The sequence below is a fragment of the Apodemus sylvaticus genome, chromosome X (genome assembly GCF_947179515.1).
Source record: "Apodemus sylvaticus chromosome X, mApoSyl1.1, whole genome shotgun sequence".
In the NCBI taxonomy this organism is placed as follows: domain Eukaryota; kingdom Metazoa; phylum Chordata; class Mammalia; order Rodentia; family Muridae; genus Apodemus; species Apodemus sylvaticus.
In genome coordinates this window covers 149,515,857-149,536,766 of record NC_067495.1, presented here as the reverse complement: position 1 = coordinate 149,536,766, position 20,910 = coordinate 149,515,857, and the positions used below count along the sequence as shown (strand labels likewise).

The window sequence follows — 20,910 nt, the reverse complement described above, 5'->3', positions numbered from 1 at the left end:
CACTTACACACTGGTTGGCTAAGAGTCCCAGGCAAGACATGGCAGCCTGAAGCTTACTGTAGCTTTCCTACAGACTCTTTAGGACCAAGAAGTGGAATGTATGTGAAACCCAAATGCAATGGACCGTCATCTGGAACAACACACAGCAGCAGCACCGTGACATCTTCCTAGGGTGATGGATTCACTCAGAATTCTCTCAGTATTCCTAGGACATTCAGCCTTCCAGGATCCCCATATCACATGAGGAAGCTTAGCTGACAGGATAGAGTAGTAACTTTATGTCCACAATCAGCAAAGAACAGAGTGGGTGTTGGTCAGCTTCATCTACAGGTCCAAAGTAATATCAAAGGAGCTGCATAGAAAAGGGTCTGGGCTCCCAAATGCAGCCTTTCCTCCTACCCCAGCAGGGCCTGTTCCATGGGCTGCAGAGGCTGTGACTGGGCTGTTTGGTGACAATATTCTGAGTAAGGCAAACAAGTAGAGATGTACTCAGTGGTCAGGTCTGCTGAGAGCATGGAGTAGGCTGAGTCTGGGGGCAGAGAAGCTTGGTGTCCTGTTGAGGATTCTGTCTCCAAGACCCTTGAGGATAGATGGAAGGACCCATATGAGTGAGGCAGAAGGATTCAGGAGAAGAGAAAGGCCAAGACCTAAGTGAAGTGTGCAGGATGAGAAGAGGAAGGAGGAGCAGGGATGCTCAGGGGCTAGGCTTCATACTCCTTCCCTTCTTCAGTTTTTGTATAGCTTCGTTGAGATACAATTCACAAACCATATAATTCACCCATTAAACTGTACAATTCAACAATTTTTAGTATATCTTCAGATACATGCAACATCACCACAGTCAGCTTTAGAATATTTTCATCATTTCTGAAAGAAACTCCACTTCAAATACAGTTGCACATGGCTGTTGTTCTTGTACTTAAGAAGCTAAGGCAGAGGCTGGAGAGATGGCTTAGCAGTTAAGAGCACTGATTGCTCTTCCAGAGGTCCTGAGTTCAATTCCCAGCAAGCACATGGTGGCTCACAACCATCTGTAATGGGATCTGATGCCCTCTTCTGGTGTGTCTGAAGACAGCTACAGTGTATTCACATACATAAAAATAAATAATATTTAAAACAAAAAAGAAGCTAAGGCAGGAGAACTTCGAGTTCCAAGCTAGCCTGAGCTACAGAGTAGACAGTCTGTTTCAAAAACAAACCAAATGGGGACTGATGAAATGTTTCAGTGGGTCAAGGTGCCTGTTTCCTACCCAATGACCTGAGTTCATTCCTAGGGACCCACATAGTAAAGGGAGAGAACAGAACCCCCTGTGACTTCCACTTGTATGTACACATGCATGTGCACATGACACACACATATGAACTCACACAAACAACAAATAAAGTAGGAGCTAGGGAGATGGCTTAATTGTTAAGAGCACTGGCTGCTCTTTCAGAGGATAGGAATTTGATTTCCAGCACCTACATAATTACCTTTAACTCCAGTTCTCAAGGGAACTGATGCCCCCTTTTGGATCCCATAGGCATTGTATGCATGTGGTACACAGACATACATACAGGCAAAATCCTTACATACATCAATAAAATAAAATAAAATAAAATAAAATAAGGGATGGAAAGATGGCTCAGTTGTTAAGAGTAGTAGCTGTTCTTCTAGAGGATCCTGGATTAAATCCTAGCACTCACATGAAAGCTTATAACTGCTGTAAAAGTTCAAAGTGATCCAATGCCCCCATCTGTCCTCTATGGGCACAGTATACACATGGCACATAGACATACGTGCAGACAAGACATCCATACACATTATTCAACAATAATTTAAAAATGTAATAAAACAAAAGATAAGAAAGTAAATATACAAACATCAACAACAAAAACAGACAAATTGAATTTTATCATGATTTGACACTATCTGTGCATATACAGACACTATTGGGAGAGTGAAAAAGAGAAAATTATATGTTCTATGAGGACTTAGTAGTCCTCAAAGATTTTTAAAGCACAAGAAAAAGAAAACCAACCCAACTCTCTAGAATGGTCTTCCAAACATTTCCTAACTCCAATCACAAGTTAGTCCTAAGTTTTGTTCCATGGGACCAGGTATGGTGAAAGTAGTGATCCTAGTTCTTGGTAGTAGTTTCCTAAATATACCTCAGTACAGTCAAGGTAACAACCAAAGTGAATTGTCACATATATGCCTAGGAATAAAACAGTTGGGTTCCATGCTTAACTTCCTGAGAAATCATAAGATATATAAAAAAAATATTTTCCAACATTATTACCAGTGTGTGTGTGTGTGTATGTCTGTGTCTTACGATTCGTGTGGACCCATACATAACTCAAACTAGTGGTTGGCCTTGCCATACTCTGTGTGATGATTTTGCAGATGTTCAGAATGTAAGAGTTGCAGGCTTGTAGATGTTTCTACCTAGATTTTAAAGGAAATCCTAGGGAGCCAGAAGATAGATGTATGGTCATGTCAGGATACTTCTAGGTAGTACACACAGCTAGCTATAAGGGTGAAGCTAAAGCTGCAGTGGATACTGCAGGAAGCTGGAGATGCCTACACTATGTAACTTCTGCTGAAGAAAGATGCAGAAATCCAGCTGGGGAGGTTGTCAAGAGCAGAGAAGTAAGGCCATCTGAGCCCTTTGTAGATATGTCTCGGATGCCATTGGGCACGGAGCTACATGATTTAATGTTATGCTGGCTTTCTGTCTGCTTTGGTTGAATCTGCACTTGCTGTGAATTCATTCTTGCCTTTTGGAATGGGAACATTTACTCTGTGCCAATGTATGTTAAAAGTACATAAGTTGTTTTTTTAATTTTATAATTAAAATTATCACACTACATGTGAGTGAGACTTTGAACATGGACTTCTGGAATAGTTAAGACATTGAGGGCTGGGCAGTGGTGGAACACTCCTTTAGTTCCAGCACTTGGGAAGCTGCAGGCGGATTTCTGAGTTCTAGGCCAGCCTGGTGTACAGAGTGAGTTCCAGGACAGCCAGGGCTACACAGAGAAACCCTGTCTTGAAAAACCAATAAATAAACAAACAAACAAACAAATAAATAAAAATAAAAAAAGACTATTTTGATGATGGGGAGTGGTCTGCTCTGCTTGACCTAGAACAGAACACAGGACTCAAAGAAAATCAAAACACAGAGAGGCAGATTGTGTCATATGAATAACCACTGAAAAAACTGGGGGACATCAGCTTGGACAGAAGAAACTAGTAAAAAGAACAGCAAGACATCTGCAAATAACAAGGAGATGATGACCTGGTTAGTGTTACTACTGCTGTGATGAATACCATGACCAAAACAACTTAGGGAGGAAAAGGTTTTTTATTTCACTTACACTTCTAGATAACAATCTATCACTAAGGGAAGTCAGGACAGGCACTCAAATATGGAAGAAACCTGGAGGCAGGTTTCTTCAGGAGCTGACGCAGAGGCCATGGAGGGTGCTGCTAAGCCTTTAAATCTGCTACACTGCACCGACCAGCTTTCCAAAGACAACACAACCTCAGAGGCTCTGGGATAGCACATGATGGGCAAAACAGGGAGAATAACATGTTTGTATCCTACCCAATAAAAGAAACATGAGAGCTGGGGATGTACCTCAGTTGGTGGAATGCCTGCCTAGCACTCAAAGGCTCCAAGTTTAGTTACAAGCACCACCTAAAACTGGGTGTGATGTTGAGGGCCTAAAGTCCCCATAAAAAAGACATTAAGGAATCTTGGGAGTGGAGTGAATGCATTTTTTTCATCATGAGCTGGACATGGCCCTTTGAGGACCAGGGATGGAATGTTACTCTGACTCTAGAATGACCTCCAAAAGGTATATGTGTTAAATATTTACTCTCCAGCTTTGTGATATTAGGAGGTGGTGGAACTGACTATGGGTAGAAACCATTAAAATTATAAGTTCAAACAAATCTTTAAAAATTTTCTTTGGCTTTATTTGAGAAGAGAGGTGTTCATCACTGTGCTCAGCTCAAGTATTCTAGTAACAGAAAGCTGATTGACAGTGTATGCCCTATAGAGTTAAGAATGTGTTCTCAAACCTGTACTTGAATGACCAAGAGCCCAAATGTGGAAACAATCCAGGTGTCTACCAAAAGACAACTGGGTGAATCAAATGCTAACTAGCTCCTAGCCACCCAACTCCTGGATCCTTCTTCCTATTCCATACTCACTTTTTGAGGAGGATCTCTGAGGCTCCCTTGCTGAAGAGGCGGAAGCCACCATCAGGCATGCGGATAACTGTGCTCATGGACTTGCGAACTGAGTTGAAGGTGTACACTTTGTAAAGCTGATCTTCTGGTATCTGCTCCCGTACAGGCTGAAAGTCACGTTTCAGGTCCAAGACGAAGCCCAACAGAGCACACTCTGTTTTGTTGCCCACTTGGCGTGGGAGAGCGCCTTCTTTCTCTGGAGGCTGTAGGCAAGAATAGTCAGCTTGGAATCAGGGCCCAGAGTACCTGTGTTCCATCCTTAAGGCCAAGGTTCTCATCCAGTCTTGGCCATCGTGTAGCTAGGGAGTGGTAACATGGAACAGAGGGAGAGCACCCATGTTGACTACACAGGCTATGCCCTGTCTGCAAAGTGGCTCTTTATAGGTTTTCCATTATTTACCATGCTTGGAAAGGATGTCTATAGCCTACCTGTCCCATCTAACAGTAAGAGTACTCTGTCAAAAGTTCTTGCTTTTTCTTGTTTTGTTGAGATGGGATCTGTCACTGGCCTGGATCCTCTAAGCCCTGCTTGTCTTTGCCTCCCCAGTCCAGGAATTATAAGCAGGCTATTGCCTAGCTTTTTTAAACAAACAAACAAACAAACAAACAAACAAACAAACAAACAAACATGGGTCCTGGTGAGTGAACTCAAATCCTCATACTTGTAAAACACTTTACTGACTAAGCCATCTCCTCGACCTTGGTCTTTGCTTTTCTCCTCTGCTCTGTGTTTCCTTTTATAGTATGGTGGGGCAAACGTGGAGCTTTATGTACAGTAGGCAGATTCTTTACCAATACCACTCAGCTACTTTCCCTGCAAACCAAAATTTACACGTGGGCCTAATGAATCCCTCAGGGAAGTTTATACCATGCCACCAGCCCTTTTATCATTTGCCCTCCTAGCCATGCTCACTAGAATTTTGGTGGTGTAGGCACTGTTGATGGAGATGGCATGAACCAGAAGGTCAAGGATCTTGGGGGTCAGAGCACTAGGAGCTGGAATCTCTTTGTAGTGGGTGTCTCCTAGGTAGGACTGGACCACTGTCATGCGGTTGGTGGTGAGTGTGCCCGTCTTGTCAGAACAGATGGCTGTGGCATTGCCCATGGTCTCACAGGCATCCAGGTGGCGTACCAGGTTGTTATCCTTCATCATTTTCTGCAATGGACAAAGATGGTGTGGGACATGCTTCAGTTGTTTACTCATAAGGATAAAGGCAATGTGAATAAGTAATGCTAATAGTCCATTTGGTGACATCGGTCATCTCTGGGCTGGGTGGTAGTCAAACTGATAGAATAGGTATGTAAGGTCCAACAACTTCCATCAGACAGGGAACAGTGAGCTTCCAGGAAGCTACTCTCTGCATGGCTGACTTAGAAATTACCTTTCAGAGCTCCCTCTTCAATTTCCTGCTATCTCTGTTTCCCCTCTATAGCCCATGTTCTTCTCCACTCTCCCACTACCTCCCAGTGTCCCAGAACCTTTTCTGAGGCTTTTTAGCTTGTTTTCTGCTCTCTTCACTGCGTCTGAGAGTTATGTGGGTATAGTGGGACCCTCTGCTAGGATGTATTCAGGAAGTCTATCTCACCCAGTACCTTCCTTCCAAAGGCATCCCCAGCCTCCCCTAGTCTCCTCTACACCTAAGGTGCTCAGTGACATCCCACTCCAGTTTTGGGGTCTGTGTGATGGAATTAATTGTAAGTAGTAGTATTATTACCTTGACAGAATAAGCCAAGGAGATAGTAACAGCAAGAGGCAGGCCCTCAGGGACAGCCACGACCAACACAGTGACTCCAATAATGAAAAACTTCACGAAGTACTGCACATACACTGGTGTGCACTCTGCCAGCCATACCCGGCCATCCACGACAAAGGTCTCAATCACAAAGTAGAGGACCAGAATGATGACAGTGATAGCAGACATCACCAATCCTGTTCAGCCATGGTAGAGAGGGGAAGAAAAGGAGGGAAGAAAAGTTGAGGGCAATGTTGTCATGGCTGGCCTGAGTCCAGTCAGGGACCTTGAAAGGGGTTGATGGATTTGAGCCATCTTTGAGATAAACAATTCGAGGGATGACTCTATAGAATGAGAGGTCCTGAGGTAGCCCTTATTTTAGTTTCCCCAGAGCTAAAGGCTATGAGAAGCACATCTGTGAGGGGCTAGCCATCTTCAGGTGTTGAGGTTCTGGAGAGCAGACTGTCGATAAAGTTAGTGGCCTCTTGACTGTGATATGGCCAGAAGTCTTGAATCAGGGAGTCTGCTAGTTAATTTGTAAGTGTGTGACTTAGGCCACATTGGGGTGGAGGGTGGTAAACAGAATTTGACAGTCATGCTTGACTCTAGCCTGCACCTTTGGCCCTACAGTATATGCCCCACTCTTCTGGAATACTATTCACCTCTCTGCACATGAACTTGCCTTAGGGCCAGGACAATATTCTGTTCATTGCATTCATAGCATCTGGAAATGATACTACTTCCAGGAGCCCACTGTCCTCCGGGCTCCTGCCCTTCTCTGCCTCTGGCTGAACCTACCTGCTTTCCCAATCTGCACAGCCAGTTTTGTGAGCTTCCCTTGCAGGACTGACTTCTCCTTCTTGGGTACATTGGCTTTCTTCTTTTCCCGCTCCTCCATTTCTCCACCCTCGGCACTCTTCAGGGGCTGCATTTCCATGGCAACAGCACCATCCTGCTTCTTAGCTGTACATAAAGGAAACCCTTGGATGATGTTAGGGCCTAGAAGGAGTAAAGGGGCTACAAAGGGCTATCACAAGGAAATACATGTCTAATCACGTGGGTTTTAATGGAGCACTTTTAATGTCAAGTTTTGCAAAGGGAATCTGTAGGCCTTCCCCTGTTGCGTCCTAAGCCTAGGCCCTCCTGAGGTTGGCAGGTGACTACAGCTTTGTCCTAGGTGGGACAGAGAGACGGTTCTTTTGTGGGAATGGTGGACAGACACCAGCACAAGCAACATGTGCACAGGCAAGGTGGCAAGTCGTAGAATGCCCCAAATTTCAATACCTGAGAGAAGCCCTGTGTTTCATCCAAGGAATGTTCTGGAACCAAAATCTGATATGTGACCACAAATGTCCAAGCCACCCCCACTTTCCCCTCAGGGACACTAAGGAGCTCTGGTCTGCACACCTCTTAGCACCTTTGATCGAATTGCCTCCTCCCAAGTGCTCTCAGGCAAGCTTGTTCTGTCCTGATCTTTCCCTATCCCCTCTTAGATCAGGGGGCTCCCCTCATTCCTTCTTTTTAGACTCCTCAATTTTCATTCTTGCTGCTTTTGTGGCGGTGACATGGATGCTAAAAGTAATCATACCCCCACACCTACTTCCTCCACTCTTCTGTAAGAAAACTGCTGCCTGATCTAGTAGTTGTAGGGGTGTCCCCTGGTTTTTTTTCTCTCATTATGCATCCCTTCACCTCACCTGGTAGCCCAAAGCCACTTACCAGAGCTCCTTCCTCCTAGAAGCCTTGAGGACATGGCTGGCCCTGTCTAGCTGTGTTACTTTAGTTTTGAGTCTCTGTCTATTGTTATCCCACCAATCAAGGGCCCCAACCATCAGAATGACTCCTGTACCCAAAGCCCTGCCAATCTCAGTTATCTTCCAGGCTCCAGCTGACTCCTCTTACCTGGGATACTCACAGGACTAGCACCCAGGGATTTTGACAAGTTACCCTCTCTATGCCTCATATTCATCATCGGGTCGAAGTGGTCCCAGGGTGTCCATTCATGGATAATTCTCATTTGTGGACAAGCTCAAGCCATGCCTGATGGCCTTGGCGCTGACCAGCTGTTTTGCAGGTGGCTCGTCTAGGCTTCAGGAAAGCAGTGTCTGGCAGAAGCAGCCTCCAAGGATGTCCCCTTCACTGCCAAGCCAGTATGGGCCTTTGGGGCCCACTCACCTGCCTTTAGATGCTGCTTCTGCCCTGGTATCAGGTAGTCCCTCCCCATTCCCCCTTCTCCCCCTCTTCCCCCAGGCTTCTCAGTTGCCCTGAGCCACACGCGCACACACACACACACACACACACACACACACACTTGTTACCTCTGGTTTGGCTACTGTCCATCGCCCCATCCTGCTGCTTGCCTACAATGGAAGAGGAATGACAGACACGGAGACTTGAGAACACCTGTGTGGCCATGACATACATAGAAGTGCAGGAGAGTAGGAAGAGCTTGGACACATATGGCAATTTGTGGCTATATGGGGTAGAGGAAGGAAGGAGATGCTTACTTGCTGGCAGCTCTGACCTTGCCTAAGAAGGGGCTTTCTTGATGTTCTATTATTTCCTGGAGCAAGCCTCTGTCCAGTGTTTTCTTGACCTCAGCCCCACATTTGAGTTTCTAAATCCAGTCCTGGATGGTCCCCAGGTCAGGTAAAGTATTTGTGGGCAGTTTCTGGAAGGCCCACTGCCCTAAGTGGGTTCTCTCCTTAATCTGATCTTTTGTACCCAACAAGAAGTAACTCCCAAGCCCCGGACCAACCCAACCCTTCTACTCTTCTCTGAGGCCACTGATAACAGGTATGTGTATTTTAATGGGATAAAGGCTTTGTATATTTCAGGGACCTGTTGGGCATACTCAAACCATGGGTCCAGGGCCACTGTGCAGAGGACAGTGCCTAAGCATTGGGTGCCTAGCAGCACTAGGGAAATGGTGCAAAAACAGGACTCCAGGTGGTTCTGTCTGAAGCCTCAAGTTTGATATATTCTCCAGTGACAGCCACTCTTTCTGGGGGCTGTACAGCTCCAGTGGCAGTTAGAGGAATTTATCTGGGAGACACATCTGCCCTAGCCCTCATTTAGGGAGGAATCTGCCAACATAGGATCAATTCCAATCCAGAAGCTCATGTCTCTAGAGACTTAAAGGACAGACTGGGCGTCAGATACCTTCTAGACAATGGGACTCATTGGATCTGGGGTCCCAAGAATGAAAGAGACACATCCAACCAGAAATATAGCATATATTTGATCCTCTGTGCATATTTGGAGTAATTTAGAGGTGAGGGAGAATTCTCTCATTTATCTATGTGTGTATTCATGTCTTGTTTATTTGTGTGTATGTGTGTGTGTGTGCGCGCGCGCATGCATGCACACGTGTCTGTCTGTCTCCAGTGGAGGCCAGGAGAGGATATTGGAGCCTCTGGAGTTGCAATTGCAGGTAGTTACAGCTCAATAAGGTTCTGGGAAACAAAGTGATCTTAAGCACAGAGGCATCTCTCCAGTCTCAGGAAGGAGACAGACTCCTAGGAGTAGAAGAGGATACATGGATACATGAGGACAATGAAATGAAAGCAGGACACAATGAGGAAGTCTAGACCTGCAGACATCTAAAAGAAGGTTGGCTACAATGCCAATCTGCAGAGGGGGAAGACATGGATTCCAGAGGATGGAGGAAGGGAAGTTTGAGGTGAGCATCAGTAATAGAGGTATCTTGGAGTAAAGCAGAGGGAGGGACTCTGGAAGAAAAGGGTACATAGGAATCATTTTAAGAGCCAGGAATAGAAGATAAGCATTGCAGACCGACAGGGAGCAACTTCAGAGCCTGACAAATAAGTTGATAGAACTACAGGAGTGAGATGGTAGAAGAGGGAAACACAGGAAGAAATGGATTTCCTAGAGGGTCTGATGTCTAAGGGGCTCCCCGTCAACCAAGCAGAACCAAGAGGGCACCAAGCAAGATCATCTATCTTGGGGATTCAAACTAAGCCCAGCTGAGCTTGCCTGTGCATTCCTGGAGCACACATTAAAGTTGCCCAGTATAGGAGAATGCTAGGGCAGTGAGGCAGGAATGGGTGGGCGGGGGAGCTCCCTCACAGAAGCAGGAGGGGTGGGGGATGGGCTATGGGGTTTGTGGGGGGAAACTTGGAGGGGGGAATAACATTTAAAATGTAAACAAACAAAATAACAACATATATGTATATATGTATGTATGTATGTATGCATGCATGTACGTATGTATGTACGTATGCATGTATGTATGTTGTGGGATAACATTGGGAGGATCTCAGTGAAGATAGGGGGCTTGGTGCAAGTGGAAGAAAACCTGGCCTACATACCAAAAGCAGGGAGGTGCCCATATAGGGAGGCACAGGACCAGACAGCCGGGAAACAAGGATAAGGATAATGGAACCTTTTTGATGATAGCAGCCCTACTAGCTCGTGTCTTTCTGCCCCTAGGGATAGGGGGATTTAAGAGGTGATCTAAAGCTAGGACTACTAACTTGTCCTTCCTCATGCTGGTCTGTTCCTGTGTAGTCTAAGACCAATTGTTCTGGCTCCAGGTTCTCTAAGATGGGCATTCATGCATCTGGAGATATCTGCTCCCTAGTGACCTGGGACTGTGGGAAAGAACTGAAGATAGATTGCTTACCAGAATTATGGTGTATGCCTGACTCACAGAGGACCAGAGCCTGGTATAGGGAAGCTCTGTAACTCTATGGTTTTAAATAGGACAGCTGGGAGAAGGCAGTATAGTAGCTTTGTTCTAGGGATCCCGGGTCATAAGAAAGGTACTCTCTCTAAAATCTGTTTCTATCCATTACTGTCCCCAGAGCAGGGTTACTGCTTTCTAGAGAGCCTACCTTTCCAACCTTACCCAGCACCCTCTGGTCCTGGTTGTCATTTTGAGACCTATTCCTATCAGCTCAGGAGACTCCACTTTGGAATTTTTGACACCCTCCTCCCCCCATCTTCTGTGTGGGAGTCAAGCACCTTGAGAGACCCCCACAGCATCTTTGTTTCTTTTTCTTTCTTTCTTTCTTTGTTTCTTTCTTTGTTTCTTTCTTTGTTTCTTTGTTTCTTTCTTTCTTTCTTTCTTTCTTTCTTTCTTTCTTTCTTACTTTCTTTGTTTGTTTGTTTGTTTGTTTGTTTGTTTTGAGACAGGGTCTCTTTGTGCAGCCCCAGCTGTCCTGGAACTCACTATATAGACTAGGGTGCTCTCAGACTCACAGGGATCCACCTGCCTCTGCCTCCTAAGTGTTGGAATTAAAGGTGTGTGCCACCATGCCCAGCTTCTAGCAGCATCTTTCAAAGTGAGGTAAGAGGTTACATTTCTGTGACCACACTCCACCCCAGGGACAGATGTACCAAAACCATCAGGAAACAGACATCTAAGGAAAGCTGCCCCTACACAGGGGTCATTGGCCTGCTGGCTCTTATGGAAAAATACCAGAAGGATCCTTAAGAAGACCCAGAAGAACCAGCATGCAGATGAAGAAGCAAGAACAGGGACATAGAAGAAACTGCATCATCATCACTGTACATTGGAAGTCATGGCTGCCTTACCTTTCTTGTCTTTCTTTTCCTCCTCTTCTCCACCTGCCCCAAGCAATGTAAAGATGATGCCTGTCTGGGAGTTCACACCAACAGCTGTTACCACCATTCTTCCAGAACCTTCCATGACATGAGTGCCTGACACAGAAACAGAGGAACTAAGATAGAGCCTGGTAGCTCTACTTACTCAGCAGCCATAGGCTGTCTCTTGAGCATTTCCCTGAGGCAGGTACAGGTCTTTCAGAAGTCAGTATGACTGTTGGCCCCTACATCTAGGCTTTTCTGTCCTTTTCCCATTAAGGTAAAAGCGGGTTGAATGAGAACCTTCTAGAAAAGGAACAAAGCACTCACTGTGTCATTTCTAGTCTGGATGTGGAAGGAGCATAATATTGACTCTAGAACGTCCTCCTATTTATAATACCAAGGGCCCTCTTGAGCAGGGAAGGTCCATTTCTTTGCCCTACAGCAGGAGCCACACCACCAGGCCTTCAGTAACCTGCTCTGGCATAGCAATGGGTAACATTCTCAGACTTCCCAACCAAAAGGGCTACTCAGGGAGACCCTAACTAAGGCAAGTCCAGCAGGATGACTTAGCTGGGGATGCTGGGCCAAATGGCTTTCAAAGTGACCTTACACTTGGCTAGTTGGGCAGGTGTCTCTCACCTGATAGCAGCATAGGATCTTTGTCTGCTGATTTTCGAACATGGTCCGACTCTCCAGTCAGGGAACTCTCATCAATCTTGAGGTCATTGCCTTGAATGAGCACACCATCGGCAGGCAGAAGATCTCCTATAGGCCATCCCAGGCCAGAATCAGAGGCTATGTGTTCATGGGACCTCCCCACCTTTGCTTTTTCCCACCTTTCCCAGGGGAGGTCCTGTCATCTGTGACCTGGGGAGCTCTCTTCTTTCAACCTCCTCCTTTGAGGGGGATCTTCTACATGTAACTATGTTGTACAGCTCTCATGGAACAGGAACAATGGTTGTATCCTGGAGTAGTGGGAGAAGACCTCTTCAGATGCTATGAGGCTAGTGTGGGCACTGTCATGTCTCAAACTCCTTTTCTGCCCTTCCTCATAGTCCCTATGTGCCAATCTCAAGGTGAAAACACATAGACTACTAGGGAGACAGTTTGAGCTTGGAAGGGGTTCCACTGACTCAACCTTCCCAGAAATGGTATTCAGGCTTTCTTGGCAGAGCAGATGAAGATGGACACACTTACCATATTTGACCTGGGCAATGTCCCCTACCACCAGGGCTGCCACAGGGACCTGGAGGAGCTGCCCATTTCGGATGACAGTAAACTTCTGCTCCTGCTCAATACGGCTCTGAAGACCTCGGAACTGCTTTTCCTTGCTCCAGTCATTGAAGGCTGTGACCAGCACCACACAGATGACAGAGAGTAGGATGGCAGCCCCCTCAATCCAGCCAGCCTCGGCCTCTCCTTCATCCTCTGCCCCACCAGACACATTCCCACAGGCTGTGTCCAAAGATGAAGGAGAACAGAAAGAGAGGAGAGGTGAAGTCATGGAACCAAGAGCTAGGACCTCTTCCCAGTCCAGAATCTTTACCCCTTACCTTCACTTTCTTCTCCAGGTGGTGCATAGAAGGAGAGGCCCAAGGAGACGATAGCAGCCACTTCCAGGATAATGAGAGTCACGTCCTGCAGGGCTTCCCACACCAGCTGCAGGAAAGTCTTGGGCTGCTTTGGGGGGATGAAGTTCTGCCCATAGATCTGCCTGCGTTTCTCCAAGTCATTGGTGTTGTCCGACAGGCCTATACAGTGCCCCAGGGAAGTAGCAGAAGCACAGAAGAAGATGATACCATCTAGTCCTTGCTGACATTAAGCATACCTGATTAAGCTACTACTGCTGCTGTGAGAGTGGCCCTTGTGGCATTCTGACCAAAGCCTGTACCTCTGGAATTCTGGAGTGGAAACTTAGAATAAGCAGAATGGTACAGGTCTAGCACTATAAGCCCCAGGACCAAGCATAGGGACCAAGTACAGCTCTCACAGGGAATACCTAGCCTGCGGAAGGGATGGTAGCCTAGGAAAGGGGGTTATCAATTTTCTGATGCACTTATAGAATAACAGGCCTAGGGAGGGAGGCCCTAGGACTGTGGATGTCTCAATTACTGAAACACTAGCCCAGGACACGTACTTTCTATGTCTGTTGTCACTTCCATGTCAAAGCTATCTGGGAGAGATACTTGCAAAGAAGTGATAACACTCAACAACGGGGAGAACAGCAAGGTCCCATGAGGGTCCTTGGGCCAAGGGTACATGGCCCAGGGTAGCTAAGAGAGCAGCTTCCTGGGTTGGGGGTGGAAGGTAGGTAAACTAATACCTGGGTGGCTTTAGTGGATTTGTGGAAAGATCACCAATCAAGAGGATCCAGGTAATATTAGCCGAGTTTTATGCCAAGTGCCAAAGAAATGGCCAGGGCCCTCTCCAAAGAGATCAGACAAGGTGTCTCTTTTCTAACACTTAGATTCTATATCTCTTGAAGAGTGCCGGCCACTAGGCCCCACACAGGCCTGCAAGATGGGACTGTTTGCAACACTGGCACCTCAAAAGTGAAGCAGCCCCTGGACCTTGGCCACCCCACTCTATTGCCTACTGTTTTGAAAGACAGTCAGGGCCACATAGCCTAACTTGCAAAAGGAGCAAAGCACAGGGGAACCAGGGAGCAGGAACATTGGAGTGTCCAGAAGCATAGCTTGTTGAAGAAGATAGAACAAAGTCTTCTGGGGGTGGATGGAGGCCTACTTTCTAGAAGTTTCTCATGAAAGGAGCAGAGAGAATGAATGTGAGAGCAAGTTCTTAGGTCCAGAGACCTACACAGGAGATTATCTTGTGAGGAGATGAGAAAGACTCTGGAAGCTCTTCAAGTTGAAGTATGGAGTCAGCAGGGAGAAGCAAAGGTAGAAGTCTGTGGCATTGTATACCAAGCTGTGGCCTGGGGAACCAATCCTCTAGGTTGTGCATGGAGGCTTCTCCACAGTGTGGAGGGGGAGGGGGCCTCTGCTGGAGATCTGAAGGACCAACATCAGGAAAAGACAGCAGGGTTTCAGAGAGGCTAAGCTACTGTGACAGGGTTGAGGAGAGAATAAGTCAAGGCCTGGTGCCCACAGTGCCTAGGAAGTATCCAGGCACATGGATTCCTTATACCTTACACCTTCTTAGAGCTTGGCCCTGGGGCCAAATATAAGCTCTGGTATGGAGACTACACAAACTTCCACCTAGAGGTGCTCTGCAAAATTCAGTGGCAAGCCTCCTCAGGAACCTCATGGTTTCCTTTGGTCTCACAATGACCCTTCACATCGAGATCTGTCACTTGTCATCCCTGAGGATGAGAATTGGGCTAAGGCTAAGGAGACTGTCAATGCAGAGTACAAGGAGGGAGAGGAAAGGGAGGTTTCAGTGCAGGCCCTCTTAGTCTTAACATGAGACACTTCAGTCAATGCAGAGTCCAGGGTCAGAGAGGGCCTTAACTCTAGGCTTCAGGGTCCTGGAGTAACCTCTACATAGATCTCAGGCAACTGAGATGATGCTACACTCCTATCCTTGTCTGCAAGTCTTCTCTACAGGCTGATCCAGTTCTTTCTTAAGTTCACCCAGTACTCCAGTCCTATGCCCCTAAGGGACCAGCTCCATACTGACACCTAATGGATGGATGGCAGCTTGAAGTTCTCATCAGTAGTCACTGGCATGGCTTCTACCACCTGCTGAAGGAGCTGAGTGATGAGAAAAAGGATCACCAATCCATGGGGCATGCACAGCAGGCTGAGTCCAGGAAGGCTTATAAGACTCAGTCCCAGACCAATCACCAATAAGGAAGTGCTGGCAGTGGGCCTTCTGCAGAGATTCAGGGTGGAGCTTGAATGAAGTAGAAGAACTGAGAAGAGCAAAAGTCACAACCAGCACAGCCTTGGCATGTCCACACCATCTAGCCACACAGTGTCCTTCCCACCTAGAAGGGCTGCAGCTGTTCCTGCCTTTCTCTCCCTGGCCTCATTAAGCCTGTTCTGGGCTGGCAGCTCGGATTTCTGCTGGGGCCAAAGGCCTCTTTCTGAAGTCCCACAGCTTCCCCAGTAGTGTGTCTTAGAGGATTCAGTCTCTGTGGTGGCAGTGGTGGGGACAAGGACCAAGATGGGGGTGGGGTAGCCTTTCCTCCAGATTAAGTCTTTTCTCCTTCAACTAAAGGAGCTATGAGAGATGCAACATTACAAGGGATACAGCAGAACTCTGAGCTCCTAGACACTTGGGGTTTACACTGCCCTTGGCCTGGAGCCCCCAGAGAGGTGAAGTGACTCATTCCAACTTCTAGAAAACCCATGAGTCCCATGGCACCATGTGACTCTGCTTCCTGACTGTCCTACTTCACATGCCCAGATTGTCCCCAAGGCCAGTAAGGCCCTTGGGCCCTTTCCCCAGGAACTCACTCCCTTCCCCTCCCCTGCCTTGCCCTTGGCCTTGGATCGGCCTTCCTACTGCAGCACTGCTTCCGTGTATCTCCTTTGCCTGACACTGGCAGCTGCCTTCAGATTGACCATGAAGCACTGGCCTTTCTGTGGGATTGGGGGTCCTAACAGGTGTCACACTGCCATGTTTTGTGTGTTGTAGAAAAGGCAGCTAGCTGTGGCCCTTCTTGTTCCAAGCATGTGCCCACCTAGCAGGTCCAAGACATGGGGACAGAGGGGGCATGGTTGGCATGGACACATATGGGCTGCTTGCCCAGAGCAGAGGCCAGATGCCATCACAATTGGATTACGACCACATTTTATTGGCTCTCAGCTAATCTGCTCCCTCCTTCTTTGGACTGCCTGTGGAGAGCAGACAAGACAGGGGCATGGTGCTGAGCCCCCTTAGCAGCCTACCCAAATGTTCTTAAGCAGTTGGTAGGCCCTTCTTCAGCATGGGCTCTGGAATCCTCTGAATCTCTATAGAGGTTAAGAGATTAGTGGATTGCTGCAACAACTGCCAAAATCCCCTCCACCAACATGCCACACATCTACCTGGTCCCCTTGCCCTCTGTCAAGCCCCTTCTGAGTTCCAGGGGATTGGCATGGGGCCCAGAGTACAGTTAAGCCTGCTCCTCCATCTTAGAAGGCCTGCTGAGGAACCTGCCTGCTCAAGGTTTGCTGAGCCAAGGAAATGGAGGAGTGAGAGTCACCTGCTCCTTGCCTCAGATAGCTGGGCCCAAGGAGCCTGGGGGGAAGGGCTGGTCCCTAAGCTGCCACAGGGACTTAGGGTCTCAGACGCCTGTCAGGGGCTGAACCACCCACCTGGACACCTGCTCTTCTCTACACTCACCCCATTTAGAGGCACCAGATGAGCATAGGAGCTCTGTGGCAGAATCGGGCAGGTTCCCAGGGGCCTTGACATTTTAAATATTTAACAAGGCCTGACAGGCCGGAGGGGAGAGATGCCAGCTGAAGCCCATCTGCTTCCTTTGATCTGGGAGAGGCCAGAGCCCTTGTGGCTAAATAGCCCTCTACCCCGGGCTTTTCAGAGGCCCAAGTCCTCAGTGGGGATGGGCAAAGAGAAGGAAGGAAAGAGATTCTTTGGCATGGAGCCCAGCCATCTGCCCTGACAGAATGCTGCTTCAGGCTGGTGAGTGAGTGAGTGCATGTGTGTGCGTGCGTGCGTGCGTGCGTGCGTGCGTGCGTGTGTGCGTGTGTGTGTGTGTGTGTGTGTGTGTGTTTTCTCGAGGGCATCTGTGGCAGGCAGGCTAAATACCAACTGCTTAAGAACCTTTGTCCATGGGTGTAGCAGTTCAGGAAGACTCAGATAGCCCAGGGAGGCCATCATACCTTGAATTCTTAACATGGCCCATGGGCCTGCCTTCCCCTATCTCTAATGCTCCCTTGGGCCCATGCACTACTGCCTTTGGACAGATGATGCTTTCTTCAATTCACTTAGTGCAAGACTAGAGTGAGAGCATCTGGTGTGTGACCTAGAGGCTCTGGGTTGGGTAGGACAAGGGATCCAGGGAGCAGGAGGAATCCAGGTGGTGGGAGCCAGGACTTGCAGGACTGGGTATAACAAAGTGCCACAACTAAATCAGCATTGGCTGGGAAGAAGGCCTGACATCAGGATGGGTTAGGTCCAGTAACCCTGCCAAGCTAGTGTCAGATGGGCTTGAAAGGATTCCAGCTCCTGAAATCTGGGGCTTTGAGGACCTTAGTCTCACCACAGAAGACCCTAGCACCAGGGAGTTGAGGACCCAAGATGGCAGTCAGACATCCACTATGGATATTCTAGAGTATTCTCACCATGTTTCATCCAGAGGCTCACTGGCATGAGACGTGCACTGCCTCAAGCTCATACCTCTCTGGAACAGCCTGTTATTGCTGTCACTTGTGTGTGTGTGTGTGCATGTGCTCATATATGCTAATGAACAAAGGTAAATGTCTAATGTCTTCCTCAGTTGCTCTCCACCAAATTGCGATGAAGTCTTTTACTGAAACTAGAGTTCACTGATTTGCTAGACAAATCCACAGATTTTCTTATCTCTGCCTCCTCAGTACTGTGACTATAGAACACACTCCATGGTCAGTTTTTTACGTGGGAGCTGAAAACTTAAACTCATGACCTCATGTTTCCACAGCAAGCACTTCACCTACTGGGCAATCACCCCAATCCCAGTCACCACCACTGCTAATGGTACTATGTGACTACTGGACCCTAGTTTTGGTCTGCCTTTCCTACAAGACTCAAATGTCTCTGAGCAATCCTTAGGCCACCTCTTCCTTACATGGAGAGGACCCCTTCGACTTGAGCCCCAGAGGGCTTCCACACTGCATCCCCTTTTTTCTGGTTCCTCTTAACTTAGCCCAAGTTTAAGCACATGAAGTTCAAATATATAGACAGAGGTGATGGTTTCCTCTTCCTTCAGTAGGAGACAGTTGGCACTGCTCTGTTCCTTGGAAAGAAGAAGTTCAGGGTTTCCATTTGGATCCTCCACCTTTAGTGGCCCTAATCTGCCCTTCCCTCTCTTTTTTTCTTGTAGGGTGGAAAATGACTGATCATAGAGGTGTGGATGAGGGCTCAACTCATGCCCTCAGAATTTAGTTGCCCAATGGGTGATAATCTCCCCCCGCACAAAGTGCCTTCCAGTCAAGAGAAAGTTACTGAGCAGAGGGTAATAATCAGGGTCCCAGTTTCTGTGTCCTACAAGGATCAACTGGGCCTTACTTTCACAGACCCATTCAAGGCAGCCATAGCAGCAGTAGTACCACAGAGCCCTGAGTGTGCCCCAGGGGGAAGAAAGACCCCATGATCCTAGGCTATCCCTTTCCCTGTCCAAAATGGTAGACTTACCCTCAGTAGGTGAGGTCTTCAGCCTCCTGCACAGGCCGCTGACATCCCCATAGGCTTCTTGGATCTTCTGCAATGCCTCAGCACCTCGGAGCTCCATGAGACTGCGTAGTTCTGCCAGTGTGCAACCAAAGCCACCCACATGGGGCACTTCCTGATGCTGCTGGGGCTTGGGATGGAACTCAATGGAACTGTTTGCCATGTCACCCATCCTGTCTGTCAGCTTTCTCACAGGTGCTGCTTCAACTCAGTTGCAGCTAGGGACAGGAGGCCACCTAAGATCCCAATGCTGAGGTGAGGCAAGGTGGTGGTGGGAAAGAGGCAAAGTGTGAACACCTGGAGAGGAGGAAAGACACCAAGAGACTGGTTCAGACAAAAATGAAGGACCAGGATTCTGGTATTACTCTGCAGCTTCATTCAGTGTGCTTTATCACTGATCTCCCAAGTCTCACTAGACAGACCACCCCCTTCAAGTCCTGCCTATCATAACTACCCAGAGCTCTAGGGTTTGTTAGGTGGGGAATCACACCAGCTATCTCTCACTACCTCTTTAGTGCAATAGAAAACCCATTTGGAAGGAAGGCAATACATCTGGTGCCAAGAGTAGCTGCTCTTGCTTCATGTGCACAAGAGATCAGTACCCATCACCAGCTTCTTCTTGACCCTCCCACCTTACTTCCTGTTCTTGCCTGAATAAGACTTGCCCAGTGCCCGCTGCTCTGCTCTAAATAGCTAGCAGCGCTCAGTGGCTCAGGCCTGGGCTGTTCAGGATTCCAGGGGATAGACTGAGCTACAGAGAGGGCCAGCTGGGTTCCTTGTCAAGGCTGAGTGTAAAGGGTTTTTCTGTGGCCCTCAGAGTACCTGGGGGTGGGAGGAGGAGGGGAGGAAGCCCAGTGGCAAGCAGATAGTACAAAAAGTGGGGAAGGTAGAGAAAGAGGAAAAGAGGAATGGACAGGGCAAGGAGGGTAGCAACAAGGGAAATGAAGTGGAGGGGACCAGAATAGGGGACACAGGAGAAAACCTAAAGCAACCACAGGTCACTAGTGACTCTGCTGATATACTGCTACAACACCCAGATGACAAAGGAGATAAAGTCTTCCTTTCTGAAAACATCCAGAACACTACCAGGTCATACAATCTTCCCTTTTTTAGGGCTTCCTGAGGTTATTATATTTATCTTCTGCAGTAGTGCACCTTACCTTACCTAGGGAACTGCAATCCCCTGGAGCTGCTTCTTTGGCCTTCATGGGGTCTGAATGGAGCCATTAGGCCCCATTGGACCTGTCCTCCTCCTCCCTCAAGGCAATGTACCAAACTTGCCACATTTGTCCCCCTGAACTAGCCCCAGAGCACAAGGCTTTGGCCTTTATCAGCAAACAGCATGCTTGGCTGGACTAAGCCTTTCACCTTTGGGGGAAAACTCCTGGTTCAGAACAATCCTCTCAAAATCAGAACTCAGTATTCCATCTACATTTCTGATGTAGAATCACCAGCGGGGGGAGGGAAATAACCTGACGCCCAGAAGAAAGGCAAAAAGGCCCTCACGTAGCTAAAATAGAGACGGTTAAGTCCATGACCTTTGCTCTCCAGGTTAGTTCCTCAGAGCCCTATGGGGTGCCATCAACTGAGAGTACCACACCTAGAGGAAGAGCAGGTGTTTTAGGGAGCAATGAAACATTCCCACTCATGCTCCAAACATGGAGCTTCAATTCTCAAGAAAAAGTGTGTGTGCCCATTGACAAGATGTGGTGGGTGGGGAAAAGGGAGACTTAGAAAATGTCCATCCCAAGTGGTCACCATTTTGCAATCTGGGCACCTGAGTGTTAACAGTTTCATCAGTTTCTACATGGAGCAGCCTTCACTTCTAGAAGGTATGGGAAGAAAATTTGAAACACAAGATGATTCCCCATCCTTTCCCAATCCTATGCACCTTTCTTTCACCAGGTCTCCCAGTTGGTCATCTAACAAATATTTATTGAGCATTTACTACATTGGCAGGTACTGACTTGTTGTGTTAGAGGTCCACAAGACTAAACTAGTTGATTTTCTCTGTGTGGCTGAGCTGTA

At 47.7% G+C, this 20,910-nt stretch overlaps 1 protein-coding gene across 3 annotated transcripts in view; it reads right to left on the bottom strand.

Annotated features, from left to right (window-relative positions):
- The window catches only part of Atp2b3 (ATPase plasma membrane Ca2+ transporting 3), a 49,866-nt gene extending 30,692 nt beyond the window's left edge, over positions 1-19,174 (bottom strand). For 2 of the 3 annotated variants that reach the window (XM_052171404.1, XM_052171403.1), the window contains exons 1-10: positions 18,847-19,174; positions 13,098-13,295; positions 12,742-12,999; positions 12,184-12,309; positions 11,533-11,658; positions 8,292-8,333; positions 6,772-6,936; positions 5,956-6,170; positions 5,154-5,396; positions 4,202-4,443 (exon numbers count right to left, since the gene is read on the bottom strand). In XM_052171404.1, coding sequence (XP_052027364.1) covers positions 4,202-4,443; positions 5,154-5,396; positions 5,956-6,170; positions 6,772-6,936; positions 8,292-8,333; positions 11,533-11,658; positions 12,184-12,309; positions 12,742-12,999; positions 13,098-13,295; positions 18,847-19,054 — 1,823 coding nt within the window. In that variant the 5' untranslated portion in view covers positions 19,055-19,174. The remainder of the gene's footprint in view (positions 1-4,201; positions 4,444-5,153; positions 5,397-5,955; positions 6,171-6,771; positions 6,937-8,291; positions 8,334-11,532; positions 11,659-12,183; positions 12,310-12,741; positions 13,000-13,097; positions 13,296-18,846) is intronic. The other variant, XM_052171405.1, reaches the window with a different exon arrangement.
- Between the last annotated feature and the right edge of the window lie 1,736 nt (positions 19,175-20,910).